The sequence below is a fragment of the Trachypithecus francoisi genome, unplaced genomic scaffold, assembly GCF_009764315.1.
Source record: "Trachypithecus francoisi isolate TF-2019V2 unplaced genomic scaffold, Tfra_2.0 Lachesis_group2, whole genome shotgun sequence".
Classification (NCBI taxonomy): domain Eukaryota; kingdom Metazoa; phylum Chordata; class Mammalia; order Primates; family Cercopithecidae; genus Trachypithecus; species Trachypithecus francoisi.
Window position 1 is genome coordinate 17,336,730 of NW_022681465.1, and position 23,870 is coordinate 17,360,599.

The 23,870-nt window shown below is 40.9% G+C and overlaps 1 protein-coding gene across 5 annotated transcripts in view; it reads left to right on the top strand.

The window, feature by feature from the left end:
• BASP1 (brain abundant membrane attached signal protein 1) overlaps window positions 1-23,284 on the top strand; it is a 62,234-nt gene extending 38,950 nt beyond the window's left edge. Inside the window, exons 2-3 of one of the 5 annotated variants that reach the window (XR_004429671.1) lie at window positions 21,662-22,407; window positions 22,439-23,284. Coding sequence is in view for 4 of the 5 variants with exons in the window: in XM_033178836.1 (XP_033034727.1) it covers window positions 21,671-22,354 (684 nt within the window). In the remaining variant the exon portion in view is untranslated. Of the gene's footprint in view, window positions 1-20,449; window positions 20,456-21,661 lie in introns of those variants that run through there. The other 4 variants (XM_033178836.1, XM_033178837.1, XM_033178835.1 and 1 more) reach the window with 4 other exon arrangements.
• Window positions 23,285-23,870: the final 586 nt, after the last annotated feature.

Sequence of the window (23,870 nt, forward strand, 5' to 3'; positions counted from 1 at the left end):
TGACTTAGATGATGGTCCGGATTTTAGCGTAGTTTTTTTGGAAATGCAGTTCTGTCACTTTCAAAGCTATGTCACAAACGGAATAAGTCTGTGTGAATGAGTAAAGGCAGGTGAGTTGATAAAAGCATTCAGTTTGCAACGGATCTTCAGTGTATCATGGTACTCAATGCAATTTTTGAATAATCACATTTATTTATCAGATTTTAATTGGAGAAGATTTGCAGAACCCAGCTTTGAATCACTACAAAGTATGAATCCTGTCATCTAGAATACTAAAATTTAGTATGGACTGATCTGAAGACATTTTAGGTTTGAATAAGAAAAAGAGGCCCAATATAAAAACAGAGAGAATAAATCTTTTATTTATTTATTTATTTATTGAGACGGAGTCTCGCTCTGTCGCCCAGGCTGGAGTGCAGTGGCGGGATCTCAGCTCACTGCAAGCTCCGCCTCCCGGGTTTATGCCATTCTCCTGCCTCAGCCTCCCGAGTAGCTGGGACTACAGGTGCCCGCCACCTCACCTGGCTAGTTTTTTGTATTTTTTAGTAGAGACGGGGTTTCACTGTGTTAGCCAGGATAGTCTCGATCTCCTGACTTCGTGATCCGCCCGTCTCGGCCTCCCAAAGTGCTGGGATTACAGGCTTGAGCCACCGCGCCCGGCCGAGAATAAATCTTAAAGCACCATCTATGTTGGATATCCTTATTGCGACAGATCCCACATTGGACAGACGATTTCAGTTGACACCAAAGGAAGTAAGAATTTTCTGAGACTGATGGGTATCTTGGTAAATGTTCCCTCTTTGCATGTGGTTGTAGATAATTTCAATTCACCCTCTGCTTCCTCTGCTTTCTTCTAACCGAGGAAGGTGTAGCTTTGATATTTTCCCCTCCTCATGTTACATGATCATTTATTCTAACTGGCAACATTTTATTTATTTGCTTATTTGGACCCATTGTTCCAAACATGTAAACTGTCTTGGACCTGCAAATCTTTCTATATTGGTGTTTATTGTATTAGTGTTTGAGATACGTGGAATTTTAGAGATCAAGTGGCTCAATCCATTTATTTTTTAGAAGAAATCTTAGAGATGTGAGGGACAGGTGTAGGTTCACAAGAGCTAGGACATGCTGTTCTAACAAAAATCCTCCTTCCCTTTGGTTCAATTTTTAATCTATTTTAAGTCCTTCCATCTCATGTTAATGACATAGTAATCTACCCACTTAATACTATAATAAGTTCACTAGGTTTTTTTCCCATTAAAGCAGACTCATGAGTCATAGTTTACTATTACTTTCCAAGCTTTTATTCTGTATTTTCCTTAACATGTTAGAATCATATGGAATCTGTGGTACCTGTGCTAATCTGAAGCCACTATGTATTTTGAAACCTCTTGCCCCATGTTGGATGCCTGGTGTCAATCAGGAAGTGTTGTAACATGTAACACATCACTCACCCCTCTTGACGGTGTTACAGGGTAGGAAGTTGTGGGGGTGCAAGGCTGGCTGTGGACGTAAGTAATAGAACATTCAGAATCCTCACTGAGCCTGATTTCACCAGCTTGTATAAATCAGGTAAATTTGCTCATGTTAAATACATCTCTTTCACTTCCACCTTCTGTTTCAAGTAGACAATAATGTTTGCATTTGACTCTTATTGAGATACTGTGCCTTTCCTCAAACATATCTGTTGCAATTTCATGATTGCTTAAGACTAATGCTGTCACCAGTATATTTCATTTAGCAACGTCCTACACAGCAGAGTAGGTTTCTAGACAGGGAACTCCAGATGCCCACATGAAGGAGCCATGGGCTGAGTGTGTAGGGTAGAAACTTGGCCTTTGAATCGGAAGGAATTTGCACCCAGCCGAGGGAATCTTGAGGTGTCCTCCTGTTGACATCTGAGGTTTCACATGCTCCTCATTTGTCTGATATCTACATGACTTGCCTGCACCCCACTTTTTTGCAGCTTCCACCTTGGCCCATATCTTAGAGCACAAGCAATTTGAAGGACATTCCAAGGAGAGTCCAGAAAACTTCATTAGGAAAGATTTAGGAGCCTGCCTAGTTCTTTTCTACTCTAACTCTTGCAGAATAGATTGATTTTTCTGTTGTAGTTTACTTGTTAAAATTGTTTAAGCCACACTGTCAGAATTTAGCCCACAGGCTAGCATTGGCTCTGCTACCTTTGACCCTTTTAAGAGTCATAGTTTTTCTATGATGTAGAATGGAAAGATCTATGGGCAGTCAGGGTCGACGTTTGCGTGCCCTGCTTCTAGTGCAGTGCCTGGATGTTCGGGTCATTTCTCAAATAAATAAGTGAATTTGAGTGCTCAATAGAATCTAGTTGTGTGTATACATTATTACTGCACGTTTATACAAAAACTAAAAATTATAGACGTAAAGAATACGATTCTAGTCATCTGTATTACAAATGAAGTAATCAACCCCGGGAAGTGAACGGTGGCTTGTTTAATGTCAGCAGCTAGTTTAGTGGCTGTAATGAGACTCAATCCCAAGTTGAACAGAAATTGTTTAAAAATTCAAGTTTTAAAAATCATGTACGATGAATGATGTTGGCTCCTTTTCTAAGGAGAGTGATTCTCTAAGCCTATAGGAAAAAAAATAGTGGTGGCTGACTTGTGGCCTGAATTGCATGCTAAGGTTGAGGAAGGATCTCCAGTAATTCTTTACTTTGTGTTTGAATATAGGATTTTATAGCTGTGGGTGGAGAAAAAAAATATTTCTAGGGAAAAGGTTTACTGATAATTTGACCGAACCCCAAACAGGTGAACTGGGTGAAACAGAATACGGCACATGGTCCTTCATCACAACTTTTCTACCTAACCTAAAGCTAGTAAGATGGAAATAGTTTGGAACAGACACTGTCTGCTGAGGTTGCTTTAAACAGAGTCTCTTCTGGGACTTAGAACACATTTTAAGGCTCATTCTCCCTTTTGATGATTTCTTGGAGACATTTTTCTGTAGTGGACGCAGGCACTTGTATTCCTGGTTGGCATTCATCTTTTACCAGTGTGAGGAGGCTGTTTTTATCATTGTGAGATTTAGTAACATCTACTTGTTCTTAGAACCTACAGATTATATAATGGATATTGCAGGCTGTAACCTAGAATTTAAATATTAAAAAGAGTGATTAAAAAACAAAGCAAAAAGAAGAGTGATTGTTTTTGTTGTAATTGAATCAATTCCTATTGTTTACTTGTTTTGAATATAGTAATTGGTTCCACCGATCTTTTACTTAATCTTGAAATTCAGAGTTACTCTCTATTCTACATGAATGGAGCTGGGAAATGGTTTTAGGTAAAGGAAGGTAAAATGTGCTGAATACCTACTGTGTGTGGCGAGCTGAACTGTATCCTTTACTGCAAATATTCCATTTAATGCTAACAACCTCCTCCCCTTCTATTTTCTTCTGTAGGCAAAGTTGTGTTCACTGAGGCTGACTCCCTGCCCCAGGTCACATAGCTGAACGTGGTCTCTCACCCCCTTGCCTGTGTGCTTTTTTTTCACAGAATATATTGGATCAAGATCCAAAACTTATTGGCAAGCCATCAAAGTTCTGCTTGAACTAAAAGAGGAAAACCTGTTTTCTGAAATGTGAACTTTAATTACTTAAAATGGAGGCTTCTGAAAACAGTATTGTCTCACAGGGCAGGCTATAAACCTTGAAACAATGGAAGCCTCATGTTGTGTAAGAAAGAAGCTCACAGAGCCAAACAGCACTGTTCCTGTGTTTCCCCCGCCAGTGACAGGAGCGTCTGGGGTAGCAAGGGGACTGCCCAGGGCCTGGTGTTGGCATCGGAGGGTTCTTGAAATCACTCACACTGCTCTTGCTTTTCCATACAGGCTGCTTATATCTTGCCTCCTCTGACTAAACTATGGTACTAACAAGATGGCAGTTGGCTGCTGGGGAAATTCTGATAGGGAGAGTAAGCCTGGGTCATTCTAATTTATTTATGGCTCTGGTAGCAAAGATAACTCAAAGGCAGTACATCTCTATAGCTGATGAGATTTCACTGGGGCCAACACCACCTGTTTTGTGCACGCTCACTTCTCGGTTAGACCTGGCGAGGTTTTCTGCCGTGCTTGTTTTTAGCTTTGTAACCAGCAGTAATCACACTGGTCTTTGGGATTTTCATGTTTCAGATTTTACAGATGATGCAAAAGCATTCGTTGATTCAAAGTCACTGCAAATGCTATGTATATGTATTTCTCAACATGCGACCCCTGCACTACTTGTTTCGGTGTTACCTGGTCAACTTGGTAGAAGGTAGATTCTTAGGACTCATGCTGAGCCCACTAATTAATCTCTCTGGAAAGAGATAACACTCCCCCCATCTGTATTTTTAACAAGCTTCTCAGATGATTCCTATATACATAAATTTCACTCCTACTATTAGACACATTATACAGAAATACTGGCAAATAAGAGATTGAAGTGACTTTGTTTTGAGTCACATCATGAGTAAGGGGCAGTTGGTATTGAATTCTAGTTTGTGTTTCATCCTTGAGTCTGGGGATGAAATGCATCATCTCTGGAATTCCACGGGTGGGGACAAATACCCTCCGTTATGTTTTTAAATGTCACAGCCCTCTGGGATTCACACCTTGGGTGTTGCCTTGTGGCTCAGTGCCTGTTTTCTTAGGTAGCTAAAAGGCTTGAATTTGAAGAAGGCGAAAGTGTGGAGCAGAAAGTGAGCATGGACAATTTGGGGTGAAGCATTTGCTTGAGAAATCTGGGGAGATACATTTGAATTTATAAGGAGGGGCCAGATGATAGATGTCATTGAAAGTCACACCCTGCTGTTTGAACTCAACACGGCGGTAGAATCTGGAAATGGCACAGTGCATATGTAGTAGTCCATTTTCCTGCTGCTGATAAAGATATACCCAAGACTGGGCAATTTACAAAACAAAGAGGTTTATTGGACTTATAGTTCCACATGGCTAGGGAGGCCTCACAATCATGGGGGAAGGTGAAAGGCAAGGAGGAGCAAGTCATGTCTTACATGGATGGCAGCAGGCAGAAAGAACTTGTGCAGGGGAACTCCCGTTTTTAAAACTATCAAATCTCGTGAGACTCATTCACCATCACAAGAACAGTGCAGGAAATACCTGCCCCCATAATTTAATCACGTCCCACCTGGTTCCTCCAGTACACATGGGAATTGTGAGAGTTCCAATTCAAGATGAGATTTGGGTGGGGACACAGCCAAACCATATCAGCATACTATTCATCTTTGGATTGACTACATTCTTTTATTAATTTAGCAAACATTTACCAAACCCCGGTTAGTACGGAACACGACGAAGGAAAAAGCAAATTCTTTGTTTGGTGTGTCAAGGACATACATAAAGGATTTTAGGATGGTTTTCACTGAAAATCATTAAAATATGAAATAGCTTTAGGACTAAAAATACTACATTTGCTGTTGGTGCCCCAAAAAATTGGTACATTAAAATGTCAATATGTAAGAATTTTAGGTGGTCATAAAAAGTGTGAAGCAGCCCTTTGTTTTTGGAGACAGGAATTACAGGAAATAAATTGCAGTTATTTCTGGAGTAGGCAGGCCTCCCCTCTTCTCCCTAATCACCAGTCTGTCTTTGTCAGGTGGCCACATTGATCGAGCCTGTCATGGCTGCAAGCCCATCATGGTCTGTCTAGTCCATTAACAAGCAGCAGAAATATCTCAACTGCTCTAAATGTTTTCCTTGTGCCTTATTTTGAGTTCTGTTTGGAGAATTCTAAGTTAGTTGTGGTGATATGATATATTGGTTTCCTGGTCTATTAAAGAGAGAAATGGAACAGAAATGATCTCTGCAGTTTGCATTTCCTGAGAAGGTTGTGGTTCACTTACTCTCTTTATTGACCAAAAGAGCAGGTGATTCATGTAAAATCATATGTTAGGCGGCAGTAACTGGGGCTTTTGAAAGGACCACCCTTTAAGTGCAAATAAATAACAATGCGAACACACAGCAGACTCTAAAAAGCATATTAGACTATTGATGAGAATGAATAATGCATGTTTTGTGATAGTGTTTGCTACATGTGGCAGGATGTATTAAAAAAGAAGGAAAAACCCTCTGCATTTGTGTCTATGCAGTCAACCTTCCCATTCAAGGAGAAGCTTAACTATTATCTGCCACCTCTATAGTAGCATTATCAAGTCAGGGTTTTATGGTTAAATCTTGTAGAATCAATTAGGAGATTCACCTTTAAAAATTGGTCTCTACAATATGCACATAGTAACAAAAGAAAAAAAATCTTGACAATATCATTGCAGTGATTTCTGCATTCTGGTCTTTAATTATGTGATGAGTCCCAGTGGCAGAGAGTTTGTGGTCATGGATGGTGCCTGGAACTTGACCACGTCTCATTTAATGCAATGGAAATTTCCATTATAATTTAGCTTATTTATTTTTTTCTACTGCTAGTGAAAGGTAAGTTACATAACCCAACTTACAGTCATGGACTCTTTCATCTTACAAATTTATAATTTGAAAATTAGATGTTTCAGTCTGTAGTGAGTGTGATATTTATCAAGTACCCATTTTGCATTAACACCCATGAAGCAAAATCCTTGTTCTGAAGCCTCAGATTTATGTTGAATAAATACTGAAGAAACGCCCTAGGTCAAGATTCAAGTGAAGTCAGGCAAGCCTATTTTACTGCTAGAACTTCGAACACAATACAACAATATAAAAGGGTTAAGCAGGCCTGGCTGGTCAGGTGGTTCACACCTGTAATCCCAGCACTTTGGGAGACCAGGGTGGGAGGATTGCTTGAGCTCAGGAGTTTGAGACCAGCCTGGGAAATATAGTGAGACCCCCATCTCTAAAAATTTTTTAAAAATCTATTTTATAAATAAAATTTAAAAGGCTTAGGCAATGATTATTTAGATAAATGACCAAAGATGGATGGTTTATCTAAAGACCAAGACCAGATTGCATAGTAAGGACAGAATAAGAAGTTCTCAATAATTAAGGTTTGTTTTTTTACATTTATGTAGTGAATACATATGTGGATGCTGACTGTGCATTTCCTTATCTCAGAAGCTCCTAAAACCATTTATAATGCAGCAAGCCTGTTGCCTTTACTTTTGCATACCCGTTGTTTCACAATAAGACCTCTCCAGGTTTAGTGGTCACTGTGGCAGTTCTTCAGCATTTTAGTTGTTGAAATGTCTCCCCTTTTCCCAGTACTTAAGAAATCCTAAGTGTTGTAATAGAGAGTACTAAGAAGGTAAGTGACTGCACAATGAAACACTTGTAAGGTAAAGGACTATTTCAAAGACACATGATCTAACGTTTACTATGTGGAGATCGTGTGGAGCCATTACTCTGGAATAATTCAGATGTAACCATATTCATGTAAAAGAGAGCATGTTGAGTTGGAATAACCATCAGATTTAGAATTTATCTCATTGGCTTCTCTCCTCCTCCATCTGCATAACAAAGTGTTCCACTTCAACAACCATCCGGACTTGCCTTTCTGAGTCTCCCAGAACTTTGCCCTGTCAAGATTCCTCCCTCAACTTTCCACTTTAGTTTTGATTTTTATCCTTTGTCTCATCCCATCTTCCCATAGATATTTTCAGTTCTTGCAAATCCTTGTAAACAAATAAAAGTCTTGCCAAAATGGCACATTTCTGCCATTAACCACACTCTTTGGTATTGACCATTGTGGCTTTCTCTTCTGGCACCTTCTGTGCTCTGTGAGCCCTTTCAAAGAGGCAGGTGTCTTCTTCACTCCTTTATCGAAGTGACTCTGAGGTCCGTTGTTGACAGCCCATCACTGGATCAATTTGTGCCATCTCTGTTCTCATCTTTCATAACCTTTTTGTAGCAGCATGTGCCTCCTCCAAGCTGCTTTGTAAAATTTTCTCTTTTGATTTTTGAGACATAACCTTTTCCTTTCTAACTCCTACAAGAGCTGTTTTTCTGCTTTCTGTCATCTAAGTAGAGATATTTTCCCTGTGAGGCAACCTTTATAGATTTAGAGTCTATCTTTTCTTACTCCTAGTATATGAGAGTCCTCTCCTTCCTCTTAAATATCAATAGGGTTTTCTGATAATCTCAATTGGACATTTCCTCTTTGTTCCCTTTGACATAAACACTTTGCATTTCCACATCCTCATCTGCAGAAAGCTTATTTGTTCTTCAGGGCAACTTATCATGATGGCTAAGAGACCTTAATGTTAACCTGGGTGAGTGAGCCAGAGTGCCTGTATTCACCTCACACCTCCACAGATAACTGGTTGGTTGATCCTGGGTAAGTTATGTACCTGCTATGTGTCTTAGTTTCCTCATGCTAAAGTGGGGATAGTAATAATTTCTCCCTTGTAAAACTGATGAGATAGCTAATGAGTCGATATGTGTAAAGATAAGTATCAAAACAGTCTTATGCTGAGTGTATATGAATAAGTATTTTTTATATTTCTACTGTCTCAGATTCTACCTTCTCTATGAACCTTTCTGATCCTGATCTCAACTAATCGTCATCTCTTCCGGTGAAATCGTTGCTTTTCCTTCTCCTGATAGCGCCTGACTTACTCTTATTTATATTTTAATTGTCTTCATACGTCTTCTACCTCTTGCTAGAGTAGGCTCTTCACTCACTCATGTTCCCTGTCACGTCTTACACCTAGCGCACAGTTCAAAAAGATATTTTCTCACTAAGATCAAACCTATTTTTTTTTTTTTGAGACGGAGTCTCGCTCTATCGCCCAGGCCGGAGTGCAGTGGCGCCATCTCGGCTCACCGCAAGCTCCACCTCCCGGGTTCACGCCATTCTCCTGCCTCAGCCTCCCGAGTAGCTGGAACTACAGGAGTCCGCCACCGTGCCTGGCTAATTTTTTGTATTTTTAGTAGAAACGGGGTTTCACCATGTTAGCCAGAATGGTCTCGATCTCCTGACCTCGTGACCCGCCCACCTCCGCCTCCCAAAGTGCTGGGATTACAGACGTGAGTCCCTGCGCCCCGCCCCGATCAAGTCTATTTTTCTAGACTCATTGAGATCACTCTGGATGTTGACTTCTACAAATTATATTGTGACAGAGTCTCATTGTGTATCTTTATGGGGTACAAAGTAGTATTATATATATATATTTTTAACATTTCTTTTCTTTCCTTTTTTAAAAGAGACAGGGTCTCACTATTTTGCCCAGGCTGGTCTCAAGCTCCTGGGCTCAAGTGATCCTCTTGCCTCGGCCTCCCAGAGTCCTGGGATTACAGGCATGAGCCACTGCACCCCACCTGGTATTATAATTTTTGAATAAAATGTGGAACGATAAAATTAAAGTAATGAACATCTCTCACCTCAGATGTTTATGCATTTTGGATATTTCACGAAAGATCCCCAAAGACGCTGTGCCGGTGTGTGTGTAGGGCTAGACTGGGCTTCATGAAGAATAATGGAGGGGTTTCTTGTGATTCAGCTTCTTTTGGATTAGGGACTTTCTGATTTTGTAGATCGAACTCATCTGAATCACCTCTTTGGGAAAATTTGCTTGCAGGAGTGAGTGTGTGCTTCTCTGCGTATGTGTACTTTGTTCCCTCAAGTTTGTTGCATTTCTTTATCATACTTTTTTACACTGATGAACATTTTTATTGTGACAAGGTAATAAATTGTCTTGAATGTTTTCTCTAAATTTTTACTTATGATATTTCAAAGGTTTACCTTAGAAACTTAGACATGGGTTGGCAGCTCTTAAGATAGTGTCCTCTCCCTAGAGGACATCTGCATCCTCTAAATGATGGGGATGTTATTAGAATTGCTAAGTATGAGCCTTGGCTGAATCGGACACTAACAACAATAATTTCAACAATGGAAATTGCCACCAGGCACTGAAGACTTGACAAGTCACTGCGACAGAGCACATACTGGTTGGAATACTAAAAATACACATGGGCTACATTACTTTTATTTCACTTTCCTCTTTTAGAATAAAAATTTCAACCTTTTAAAAGAAAAGTGCCAGTCATTTGTTGGAAATAGAAATTGCTGGACATAAATATTTTAGATTTCTTTCTTCTGATAGTATTGAAAATATTTTGTATGTGTTGTGCTTTTTTATTCTTTGTAAATTCTTTTCTTTATATAGGCTGGGCGCGGTGGCTCAAGCCTGTAATCCCAGCACTTTGGGAGGCCGAGATGGGCGGATCACGAGGTCAGGAGATCGAAACCATCCTGGCTAACACGGTGAAACCCCGTCTCTACTAAAAAAATACAAAAAAAAAAAAAAAAACTAGCCGGGCGCGGTGGCGGGCGCCTGTAGTCCCAGCTACTCGGGAGGCTGAGGCAGGAGAATGGCGTAAACCCGGGAGGCGGAGCTTGCAGTGAGCTGAGATCCAGCCACTGCACTCCAGCCTGGGCGACAGAGCGAGACTCCGTCTCAAAAAAAAAAAAAAAAAAAAAAATTTTCTTTATATAAAAAAGAATTTTTTCCCTCTTATTCCAACATTTGCTTCAGGTAGATTTGACCAATAACTTGCATTCTTTTCACTTGCATAATTATAAACCCAACTTGTTGGTGATGGATTTGCATGTAGATGCAACTCAGTTGTAAGTTTATGTGTTACTTAAAAAAAATTGTTAGTGAATTGGCTGGTATATAATCCTTGTTAACATTTGCAGCTCTGAATTAGTAGATGATAGTTGCTTGTTCAAGGGTACACAGTTAATATGCTGCAGCCACGTACTGAACTTTGTCATGAAACTTTGATTCGTTCTCTGCATCTTTGTAAGCAGATGTATTTTTTTCTGGTTATAAGATGGAAACAGAATGAAAAGGAGATGACTTCTTGTCTTGATTGCATGATGAAGCTGCAATCAAACCAGAAATAACACTCCAGTCTCTGACACATATTGTTGCATATTTATGTTGGGTTTTGCTATAGACTTGGAGCCATCTTCTCCATTATCATCTGTCTGATCTCATCCTTAATAACTTTATTCCTCTGGTTTTAGATGAAATGGTAATAAATCCAAATTTGCATTTTCAAAGTAGAACACTTTGTAGTGGATAGGACCTTTGTATGATTCAAACTGCCCTATATAGGAAGTGCTTAGATATTGTAATAATCCAGGGAAAGAAGATATAAATAGGAATGGCATGTAAAGTAGTGAACATAGTAACTTTCAGATCATGTGGAGAAATTTGATATCATTTTCTTATTTTATCTAGCAGTTAATGCATGCTAATGATTCTTATTACATTACAGAACCATGTTGTTGTCCATTGACAGAGCAACGTAAATGTAAAATCGTGTTAATGAAAAGTCAAATTGGAGATGTCGTGGAGTATGTGGTAATTATGGGAAGGACACAGTGCATGTAACCCCCTTGGCCTGGGGGTGGATAACTCCTGGAAATTGTGTCATTGTGCAAGGTTGCATTTTCTGAAGAAGGGCAATGGTATATTGGGGACTTGAATTTTTCATCCAAAAACCCATTTAATGCAAAGACTTGGATAACATATTAAGTAATGGATATAACCAACAAAGTGCTACTGAAATGAAGTTTTAACAGTCCACAAATGGTGAGCGTCTGCATATCAAACCTTCTCAAATTAAGTATGTAGGCTGAGATAAGCATTAGCATTTAATTACCAATGATTTTGCTTGCCATCAAAATGCAGAAGGGCTCTTGAGAGCTCTTTGGATGACCCTGGTCTCTAGAGGGCATCTTTTGGAAGCCTGATGCCATGTCATCACTTAGACGTGCCACAAAGCACTGAAATCCTCTTAAAGGTGGTAATGGTAGCACTATTGTTTTTGCTACTTGATAGTCCTTTTGAGCCAACATGTCTCCCTTTCTTGCTCTCCTATGTCCAAACAACCTATTTAATAAGTGTTCTATTTAAAAGACTAAAGAAAGGAAGTAATAAATGATAGCTCCCTGAAAGCTCACATTTCATTGGAAAGCTGTTAGAACAACTTTCAGCTCAAATGTGAATTAGATACCATTCTGATATATAGGGTTGTGCCTTTATGTGTCTTTAAATACTGCAGGTGTCTTGACCCAAACCCAAAGAATGCATAGGCAGCAGGACTGACCCATGCGTTTTCACTTGATACCAGCAAAGGGATTTGAGAACCCTTAGTCACTGCAAGGGGTAGAAGTGTCTTCTATTAAGGGCATGATAAGTCCTGCTGAAGACCAGGTCAGCTCAGTGACCCCACTTGCCACAGCAGTTGGTCAAATTGGGTTCCTCTGGCAGCATCAGAGAGCAAGGGACACCACCCACTTGGGATTCCCAGTTCATACACTGTTGCTGTCACTTTGGGGCAGAATGGAGATACGATCTAAATCCTACAGTGCGGGAAATTTTCACTCTGGGGTGCCTCTGACAGTGTCCTGCTAGAAGAGAAGTTTAAGAAACAGTTTATGTGGCTTCAATTTCCATAAGCTAAAAATGCAGAAAAAGATTATGTCTGGTGGAGGAGTAGATTTTCAGAAAAAGCAATTTTAAGGAGGATGAAAAGAGAATTTATTCAAAATGAGAGGCGTTATCTCTGTTCCTTCCCCACCTCTCCCTCTCTTGCTTGCTCTGTTTTGTCTCCCTCCCTCCTTAGCTCGTTCTCACTCTTGCTCTTGTTCATATAAGAGTAATGAATCTTCGGCTTATTGTGTTTGAATTCACTATGACCTCCTTGTTGATATTCCTAAAGTTGGCATTAAAAGCTATATCTGGGGCGGGTCATGGTGGCTCATGCTTGTAATCCCAGCACTTAGGGTGTCTGAGGCAAGCGAATCACCTGAGGTCAGGAGTTTGAGACCAGCTTGGCCAACATGGTGAAACCCCATCTCTACTAAAATACTAAAAATACAAAAATTAGCCAGGTGTGGTGGTGCACAGGTAATCCCAGCTACTCAGGAAGCTGAGGCACGAGAATCACTTGAACCGAGAGGTGCAAGTTGCAGTGAGCCGAGATCACGCCACTGCACTTCAGCCTGGGTGACAGCAGCGAGATTCTGTCTTTAAAAAAAAAAAAAAAAAAAGCTGTATCTGACCTGGAACTCTTTCCAATGCAGGAACTCCAAACATAATCTTTCAAAATGTTGCCTGTGGATAGCTCTGTAAAAATGGTGATTTACCCTGGTTTTGTAAGTGGTTATATTGTGCTAGAAATTTGGGCCTGAGAACTTTTCACACTTTGTTTTTCTCAACATTTCTACTTGACACTAAACGGAATATCACATTAGTTTTCGAGAATTGTGATTAGCCCTTGTGAGACTGATTTAAACTGTATTTGAAAGGATAATTTAAAGTATCTGTAGGCTGATATTACTTAGCATCGCATAAAAGGAAAAGACAGTTTGGTTATTTTCAGGAAGCATGCTTGCTCAAATAGCTTGGGCACAGGGCAGGTCTTGCAAAGCAGGACCACCACTGGTTGGCAGATGACCCAGCAAAGTAGGTAAAGGGGAAACAACCGAGTGTCTTCCACCACCAGGGCACTGTGAACTAGTTCTGCGTGAGCGAAGCTGATGAAATCTGGCTTTTCTGACAGTTATGACTCTATCTGAGATGTCTTCAGTGAGCCATTCCATCCTGACTCATTCCTTACAGAGTTGACACGATTCTGAAAATATTTTCTAAATATAGTTGAAAACATTAAAAAACATTCTATGCTTTAATAAATATTTGGATGTCATGTTACCATTTTTATTTGTAATTTTTTGCCCTTTTTTTTTTTTTTTTTTGAGATGAAGTATTGCTCTGTTGCCAGGCCCCAGGCTGGAGTGCAGTGGCACCATCTCAGCCTACTGCAATCTCTACCTCCCGAGTCCAAGCGATTCTTCTGCCTCAGCCTCCCAAATAGCTGGGATTATAAGCACATGCCACTCTGCTCCTGGCTAATTTTTGTATTTTTAGTAGAGACAAGGTTTCGCCATGTTGGCCAGGCTTCTCTTGAACTCTTGACCTTGTGATCCTCCCGCCTTGGCCTCCCAAAGTGCTGGGATTACAGGCATGAGCCACTGCTCCCAGCGCCCCCCCCTTTTTGTTTTTTTGCTTTTTAAAATCATTTTTTTATTTCTAATTTTCAGCAAACTTCACATATTGAAATGATGTATGAAGACATCCAATCATAGTAATAGCAGCTGGTTGTCAATTTAATCTTTAGGGTGTAAGATGATATGTTTTTATGATAGTGATCAGCAGATATATTTAACTCTATTGATAATACCACTTTTTAAAAAATCTTGCATTGCATTTTATTTAGGGCCAGAAGCATTCATAAAATTATTTTTCCCCCTAGAAAGAGAATGCTCTTTAAGTATCTTTGTTTTACTGATTAGGAAATTTGAGATCCAGAGGGTAATCACTGAGTCTCATAGCAGTTTGTTGACAGTGGAGACCAACCCCCAGCACACCTACCATTTTTAGCACACTTCATACTGAGTGCTAGGTGGCTTGTTTTTGACACAAGTCAAACAAATAAAATATTTCATAATTTATTTTTTTCTTAATATGGCATTTTGCTATCTACTCTTCCACCTTTATTTTCTCAAACTGAAAGACTGAATTTTAATACAGTAGGCTGTGCTATTGGAATGGTTTAAGGTAAGAAAAAATGTAAGTGTGTATTAGGAAAGTTCTGGATGAGCTGGTCATGTCAGCAGCCAAATCATGGTTGTTTAGTGAAATTATTTACTATTAAGTGTGTACAGAGGGGATCCTATTACAGTTTGTAAGAACTGTGGTGGTTTAGTGAAATTCTTAGCTATTAAGTGTGTACAGAAGGGATTTGGACCCAGTGCATCCTGTGAATTCTGTGTACAAAATAAACACAGCAGAAGATTTGAATGGATAAGGAGTATCTTCTGTGTTCCCTGACAGGCTTCCTGGAGAAAAAGGAACAAGCAATTGGAAAACTTGGTAGAGGAGATTGTCTTTATTACAGAGTGTCTTCATTATAACATCAGATTTCAAATTATTTCTCACCTTTACTCTCCCAAAGAAATTTTCATATTAAATTTAAGCTTTCAATAGTAAGAACCAATTTACTGGGTTTTTTTGTTTGTTTGTTTTTGTTTTTTTGGTTTCCTATTATAGCAATGCATAGGACCACATTTTTTTCCTTCTATAAAGTTGAATGTTAATCTTATAAATAGGATTTTCTTCTGTAAAATAAGAAATACTTGTTAGCTCTAAGACTCAATAGACTTGTTTTAATTTGCTTTGGAGGAAGAATTAAAACCTATTTTTTAGGCCATATGTTCGTTCTTTATTTTTCTTTCTTTATTTTTTAACCAGGTCCTCTGAAGAAACTAAAGTGTAGTTGTCTCTGAGGACAAAAACAAACAAACAAAAAAGCTTCGCCTTACCTTGACTACCTAGCGATGAAGTTGCTCTTTTATGTGGCTTCCTAGGCATAAAGAAGTTAGAGAAACTCGTCTTTAGAAGTTTCACGAACGTTCATAAATGTATGCTTTCATTTATTAGGGAACAGGATTTGCTGCCAATAAGCAAAGAAAGATTTGTGTCAGGACTGAGTGTGTAGTCTAAGCTAACATCAGTTATAGGAAGTGAGACTCAGAAGGTGAGAGGTATGTATTCCACAGATGCAAATGCTTTTTGAGTTTCCTGGCAGGTGAAGGCAAAAAAGGACCAGGCTGATGTGATGACTAACCACCTCCAACCCTCCCTCTGACCTTTCCAGGCCTCCCTCTGATTTTCCTGCTTTCCAGCCCAGGTTGCTCTGATCAACTCATGGTACTCGAATAGCCCATTCTCTTCTGTCTTCACCAAAAAGCAGAACTTTAGCACATTTCTTCCAGAATATATGTTTCTAGCCAGATGAGATTAATTAGATGGAGGCTTGGTTTTTATAAGGTGGAAGGGAATAAAACTAGTCACAAGATAGTTGTGGGGGATTTTAAAGATGTAAGTTAGTATCTTTTTTTTTTTTGAGACGGAGTCTCGCTCTGTCGCCCAGGCTGGAGTGCAGTGGCCGGATCTCAGCTCACTGCAAGCTCCGCCTCCCGGGTTCCCGCCATTCTCCTGCCTCAGCCTCCAAGTAGCTGGGACTACAGGCGCCCGCCACCTCGCCCGGCTAGTTTTTTGTATTTTTTTAGTAGAGACAGGGTTTCACCGTGTTAGCCAGGATGGTCTCGATCTCCTGACCTCGTGATCCGCCCGTCTCGGCCTCCCAAAGTGCTGGGATTACAGGCTTGAGCCACCGCGCCCGGCCATAAGTTAGTATCTTTATTAAGCTATTTGACATATGATAACAGAACAATATTCTTCTGTTGGAAGTGGCAAAACAAAATGGTATTTGACAATGTTAGCTTCTCTCATAAACATAGTGTGTTTAGCTTATTAGCCAAGATAAGGTGCAGACCAGGTTTTTGCCCTTTACATATGAAATTTGAGGCATTAAATGAGTAAAAGAATTGGGATTCCTTTTCTATCTTGGTGATCAAAACACTTTTCTCTTGTTTCCTTGGACCAAGTGATGAAGAGGCGGTGAGGGGACAGCAAAAAATGGAATTACATTTCTTCTGTTTCTTTATTTTTGTTTTTTGAGACAAGAGTTTTGCTCTTGTTGCCCAGGCTGGAGTGCAATGGGGCAATCTGGAGTCATCACCACCTCCACTTCCCAGGTTCAAGCGATTCCCCTGCCTCAGCCTCCCGAGTAGCTGGGGTTATAGGCGTGCACCACCACCACACCTGGGTAATGTTGTATTTTTAGTAGAGACGGGGTTTCTCCATGTTGGTCAGGCTGGTCTCGAACTCCCGACCTTAGGTGATCCGCCCGCCTCGGCCTCCCAAAGAGCTGGGATTACAGGCATGAGCAACCGCACCAGCCCCCTCTTCTGTTTCTCTGATCACTCCAATACTTGTTCTAACTGGGAGGAGTGGAAATAACGAATCTGGTTTTTAATCTCTGTGTAGAAACTGATTTCTTGGTAGAATGGACTGTTAACATATTTAACAGGTAAAATATTAATCTTAAGTAGGTAAAATATTCAGATCGAAGAAGTAGAGATTTTACTTTTACAGTATGGTGACAACAGATAACTGTAAAAACTTCTTTTGCAAATAGAACCAGCAGGGGCATGCATGGAACACATATACCAAACATCTTTCTGATAACATTAAACATTTTAAAAAGATGTTAAATGTTATTTTCATTGTGGTGCTTCAGATTCCTGATTCTAGAACTTGGTGTGTGGAACCTGTGTTCTAACTATTCTGTTGGAGTTTACAAGCAAAGAATTATCTAAGAATTTTCAAATTAAATGATGGGGCAAGGAACTAACATTTTTGCAGGCCCTGGAAATGTAAAATGTTGTACTCACATGGCCTCACATTAAATTCCCATGAAATTGACATTTTTAAAAAAAATTTATTTTAAAGGAAACGAAAGGACAATGAGATTAAATAACTTGCCCAGGGATTCTGGGTGGATGTGCTGTGGAGGTGGGATTTTTATACCCTGCCATGACCCAATGTCCAAAGTCTCCTTGAAATTCAGTTCTTGTCCAATATTTACCAGATTAAACTCAGTGAAATTCCTCTCTCTCCTACTGTTTATGGTTATTTTCTATGCCAATATTAATCGGTAAGCCTGTCATTTTGGCCCTTGTGGCATCGAATTTTCTTTAAAGGACAGCTTTTTTGTTTGTTTGCTTTTTTTTTGAGACAGAGTCTTGCTCTGCTGCTCAGGCCAGAGTGCAGTGGCTGATCTCGGCTCACTGCAACCTCCGCCTCCCGGGTTCAAGCCTCCTGAGTAGCTGGGATGATAGGTGCGCACCACCACGCCTGGCTAATGTTTGTAATTTTTGTAGAGACTGGGTTTTGCCATGTTGGCCAGGTTGGTCTTGAACTCCTGACCTCAAGTGGTCCACCCACCTCGGCCTCCTAAAGTGCTGGGATTACAGGTGTGAGCCACCACACCCAGTCTTTAAAGGACAGCTTCAGAATTTGCTTTTTTCTGAGATGTCATAACAGAGGTCAGTTTTAGTGTTTGGTTAATACATAAACACATAGAGCTGAGGTCAGTGCATTCAGCATTGGTCTGAATTTTGTTGCTGTGCTGCTCAGTTTCTAGTGAATTTCCTAATTGTGGAGAAACGCAAAGTCAGTCTCGGCCCTTTCAGCAGAGCTTTGGTTTAGTGACTTTCAGCATGGATTACCTGTTGCCGTATTTTTTTTAACTGCTTTATTTTAATCTTAGAAGTTTCAATGTCTAACTTTCTGTACCAAATGATTTCTTGCAAAATTAGAAGTAACAGAAATGAGTGAAACCGCCTGGGCATGGTGGCTCACACCTGTAATCCCAGCACTTCGGGAGGGCGAGGTAGGCGGATCATCTGAGGTCAGGAGTTCAAGACCAGCCTGGCCAACATGGTGAAACCTCATCTATGCTAAAGATACAAAAATTAGCTGGGCGTGGTGGCAGACTCCTGTAATCTCAACTACTTGGGAAGCTGAGGCAGGACAATTGCTTGACCCTGGGAGGCGGAAGTTGCAGTGAGCCCAGATTGTGCTGCTGCTGCACTCCGGCCTAGGTGACAGACTGAGACTCTGTCTAAAAGAAAAAAAAGAGAAAAGAAAGAAAGGAATGAAATCATTAAACTGTGTGCTCATTGCTTTCTCTTGGTAAAAAGCTCCTCTGGCAAATAGGAAGATGAAATGTTGAGAGGCAGAGGATACTCGAAATACTGAATTTCTTCCTTATTCCCTCAACTTCTGAGCTACCCCAGGTAGCACCATCCTTGTAACCCAGGTGTGTAACATTACTGGGCTGAGAGCTTTGCCCCGTTGCCGGCTTCTCAGCGGAGTTCCTTCTACCCCCTCTCTGGTGCCTTCCTGCCTTACTGAATTTTGCTGGACTTGGCCTTTGCTTGTAGTACAGCTCCACGAACTCAGCTAGTAGGATTTCCTTATGGGTAAAAGAAGAAGGTGAATGAATAGCATACTACCCCATGGTGCTGTTGAGATTACATATTGTATGTAATATATTTGTGAGTAGGATTGTGCTTGATACCTAGGAAACAGTTAATAGATGTTGTAAGCAAGGTCTTCACCCATATGGTCTTGGGAAATAATGAGACAAGCCTGCCTTTTTAGGGTTCAGGTGGGTCCTATGAGCCTCCCTCTGATACCTCAGTATAACCAGTAGAGGTAAATTAGGAAAACGCCAGGGGCGTTTGTTAACTTTATTTGAAAAACAAACTGGATTGAGACATACTTTCTTACTTATAACTTGATTATGTGTGTTCATTTTTGACCCAGAAACAAATCGCAGCTGGGCATAAAACAAAGACTCGAATGTGGCCTTAACTGTGTGTCAGAGAAGCCAATTTTAGTAACTCAGATTTTAGGTTTGTAACCCAACATGACTGTAAACCTCTGGGGATTGCTGTATAGAATTTCATGCTGTTGGTGTCGGAAAGCAGCACCCATGTTATGCTGACAGTACCCCCTATGTTTGCACTTTATCTTAGTGTCTGTAATTTCTAAGTTGGTGTATGGGTTTCTATTACTGGATTGAGAGAAGATCCTAAAGGCAGACCTGTTAGGTTTCCTGTTTCTTATTTAGCTCAACCTAAGGGACCCAAATGTATCTTGAAATATTGGAGCTGAAATTTTATTTGGTATAGGCCATTTGTGCATACTGACAAGAATTCTATGGAAGAGTTATAATCTACAATTTAAAATACTGATCCAGTTTATTTCTTTATATTTTCATGTACTGCTGTGTGATTGCTTATAGGATGAAAGTATATTTAATTGTATTTTTTGCCACATGTGTGTGTTTCTCCTTTTGAGGGAGAAATAATCAAAAGTTAAATCCAGTAGAGCCTGTCTGAAGCAGGTTATGACTCATTGCCCCTCCCTTTTCTAAAAAGAAGGACATGTAAGAATCTTAGGTAACATCATAAAGACCTTTCTTGAGAATATAAATAGTATTTTAGTCAAATTTCAGTTTATTGCTTTTCTCTTTCCCCAACTACTGAAGTCATTCCAGATAAATTAGCATATAGAGTGGTGAGAAAAATTTTGACTGAAGAATCATTTTCTTCCACCCAAAACTCGACTTTTTACTGTCACGAATCTTGATTCCAAGGAGGTAATAAATAAACAGCAAATCTTTCTCTTCTAAATGAGGGATGTGTATATTTGCAAAGCTGGCAAAGGAGTGTGTACAGTTCTGCCAGTGGACCTGACCTGGGCAAAACCAGGTGGTCCCCCCTGCCCTTTCTAACCTTCCTTGGGGTCTAGTGCGAGGCTGACGCCCTCTCCTGGGCTTTTCTCATTTGTGGGACAAAGGAGGATAGTATAATGTGATTTCTGCCATGCTTCATCCAGGAAAAGCAACCAATTTTCTTTGCAAAAGCAACATTTCAGCAGGTTTTCACTGATGTGTGGTGACAGAAAAATGGACTTGAAGGAAAAAAAAAAAAAGACACCAAGAGCCTGTTTAGCTATGGCCATGGTTCTGGAAGAAATTTATTATATATAAATTTATAATTTATTATCTGGTTTAATGCTTGGTTTTCAGTGGAGAGAAATTCAAGATTCAAATACAAATAGGGTCTCTTGTGCCAGAATGAACCGTCTTGTGCAGCAGCCTCAAGACGGTTGTTAATGACCATTGAACGTGCATTTATAGTTTGAATTGTAACCAGGAAATTGATAATGAAGAACAATTTTATGTTACTACGGAACTATTTTTTTTTTAAGCTGAAAATACCTTGAAATGAATTTATGTCAGACACAGCCAGCAGGAGACACTGGCGTTTTCATAACTGCCCCTGCTTGGTAAGAAGATAAGACTGAATCCTGTTTACCTTACGGTTTGAAGATGTGTTTGCTGATACAAAACACACACATATGTAGCAGAGAGAGTTTGTAGTTTGAGATTATTTTCTAGAAATCTGTGATTTGTGCTTTATTACAGCTATGCAGTTTCTCCAGCAAGCATTTTAAAATTGCCACGCCTTTCTGTAGCTCTAGCCTGGGTCTAAGATGGCTGCCCCTGCCATGCTGCACACGCCTGTTCCACGCTTGGTGTTTGCATCAGACATGGGATGGCAGATGAGAAACAGATAGTGCTCCTCCTCTCAAGGGTTGACAAGCTTTGCCTCTAATCACTGATTCTTTGATCTCAGCTTATTCCCTCAACTGGCTATGATTAGAAGCTCCACAACTGAGCTCCTTAATTTCTTGACTCATTGTTTTAAAAACTCATTTAAAATTATGGCAGAACTCGCTTAACTGAGCTCTTTAATGTTTTGGATTTTTAATTTTTTTACTTTCAATTGTGTAATAACAGTGTAATATAATAATTTAACTGATTACCCGAGCATGGTGGATGTACCTGTGGGCCCAGCTGTGCGGGAGGCTGAGGCGGGAGGATCCCCTGAGCCCAGGAGGTGGAGGCTGCAGTGAGACGAGATCTCACCATGGCACTCCAGCCTGGGTAACACAGCGAGACCCTGTCTCAAAAGTAAATACATGAATAAATTGAACTTAACTGTGTGTAACTACAGTTTACCATGCCACCCCTTTGGGGTGTGCAGTGCAGCAGGCCCAGAACCCCTTGCTTTGCAAAATGCAGCTTTTTGTGGTCCCCACACTTGTGTAGTAACCCCCGTTTTGTTTTGTTTTGTGTTTGCTTCCAGAACTCCAAGATGGGAGGCAAGCTCAGCAAGAAGAAGAAGGGCTACAATGTGAACGACGAGAAAGCCAAGGACAAAGACAAGAAGGCTGAGGGCGCGGCGACGGAAGAGGAGGGGACCCCGAAGGAGAGCGAGCCCCAAGCTGCCGGGGAGCCCGCCGAGGCCAAGGAGGGCAAGGAGAAGCCCGATCAGGACGCCGAGGGCAAGGCCGAGGAGAAGGAGGGCGAGAAGGACGTGGCGGCCGCCAAGGAGGAGGCCCCGAAGGCGGAGCCCGAGAAGACGGAGGGCGCGGCGGAGGCCAAGGCTGAGCCCCCGAAGGCGCCCGAGCAGGAGCAGGCGGCCCCCGGCCCCGCTGCGGGCGGCGAGGCCCCCAAAGCTGCCGAGGCCGCCGCAGCCCCGGCCGAGAGCGCGGCCCCTGCTGCCGGGGAGGAGCCCAGCAAGGAGGAAGGGGAACCCAAAAAGACTGAGGCGCCCGCAGCTCCTGCCGCCCAGGAGACCAAAAGTGACGGGGCCCCCGCTTCAGACTCAAAACCCGGCAGCTCGGAGGCTGCCCCCTCTTCCAAGGAGACCCCCGCAGCCACGGAAGCGCCTAGTTCCACACCCAAGGCCCAGGCCCCCGCAGCCTCCGCAGAAGAGCCCAAGCCGGTGGAGGCCCCGGCAGCTAATTCCGATCAAACCGTAGCCGTGAAAGAGTGACAAGGACAGCCTATAGGAAAAATAATACCACTTAAAACAATCTCCTCTCTCTCCTCTCTCTCTCTCTCTCTCACTATCTCTCTGTCTATCTCCTCTCTCTCCTCTCCTATCTCTCCTATCTCTCCTCTCTCTCTCCTATACTAACTTGTTTCAAATGGGAAGTAATGATATGTATTGCCCAAGGAAAAATAAAGGATGTTGTCCCATCAAGGGAGGGAGGGGGTGGGAGAATCCAAATAGTATTTTTGTGGGGAAATATCTAATATACCTTCAGTCAACTTTACCAAGAAGTCCTGGATTTCCAAGATCGCGTCTGAAAGTGCAGTACATCGTTTGTACCTGAAACTGCCGCCACATGCACTCCTCCACCGCTGAGAGTTGAATAGCTTTTCTTCTGCAATGGGAGTTGGGAGTGATGCGTTTGATTCTGCCCACTGGCCTGTGCCAAGGCAATCAGATCTTTATGAGAGCAGTATTTTCTGTGTTTTCCTTTTAATTTACAGCCTTTCTTATTTTGATATTTTTTTAATGTTGTGGATGAATGCCAGCTTTCAGACAGAGCCCACTTAGCTTGTCCACATGGATCTCAATGCCAATCCTCCATTCTTCCTCTCCAGATATTTTTGGGAGTGACAAACATTCTCTCATCCTACTTAGCCTACCTAGATTTCTCATGACGAGTTAATGCATGTCCGTGGTTGGGTGCACCTGTAGTTCTGTTTATTGGTCAGTGGAAATGAAAAAAAAGTCTGCGTTCATTGCAGTTCCAGTTTCTCTTCCATTCTGTGTCACAGACACCAACACACCACTCATTGGAAAATGGAAAAAAAAAAAACAAATAAAAAAACAAAAAAATGTACAATGGATGCATTGAAATTATATGTAATTGTATAAATGGTGCAACAGTAATAAAGTTAAACAATTAAAAAGAAGTAATAAAGACTATTGGGTGTTTTGTTTGTTTCTTTTACTTCTCTAGTCCCTCTCAATAGCTGCTTTATCAGAGAACAGAGCACTGTATTGGCCATTTTTCTGAATATATTTGGATAGAAGTAAAAAACAGACCAGTCACGGTGGATCACACCTGTAATCCCAGCACTTTTGGGAGGCTGAGGCGGGTGGATGGCTTGAGCCCAAGAGTTGAGGACCAGCCTGAGTAAGATAGTGAGACCCCACCTGTATTTAAAAAAAAAAAGTGAACATTATTCGTTGAAAAAAGTAGCTAGGGCAATGTCACTAAACTATCTCAGAAGAAGTTAAACTGAAAACTTACTGTGTCTGCATATGCACCCTCTAAAAATGTGACTAATTATTCTACTTAAGAAGAAGAAAGATTTTGAATAAAATACATTAAAAGACAATAGATTTGATCTTGAAGGCTAGGGAAAAATGAATGACAGTTTCTTATAGAAACCTCTGTTTGTAAATTGTGGCACCACTAATGGTTATTCTGTTCTATCCCATCTCCTACTTTTATTTTTATCATATTCATGGTAGAGCCAGGAAAGGCGACCTG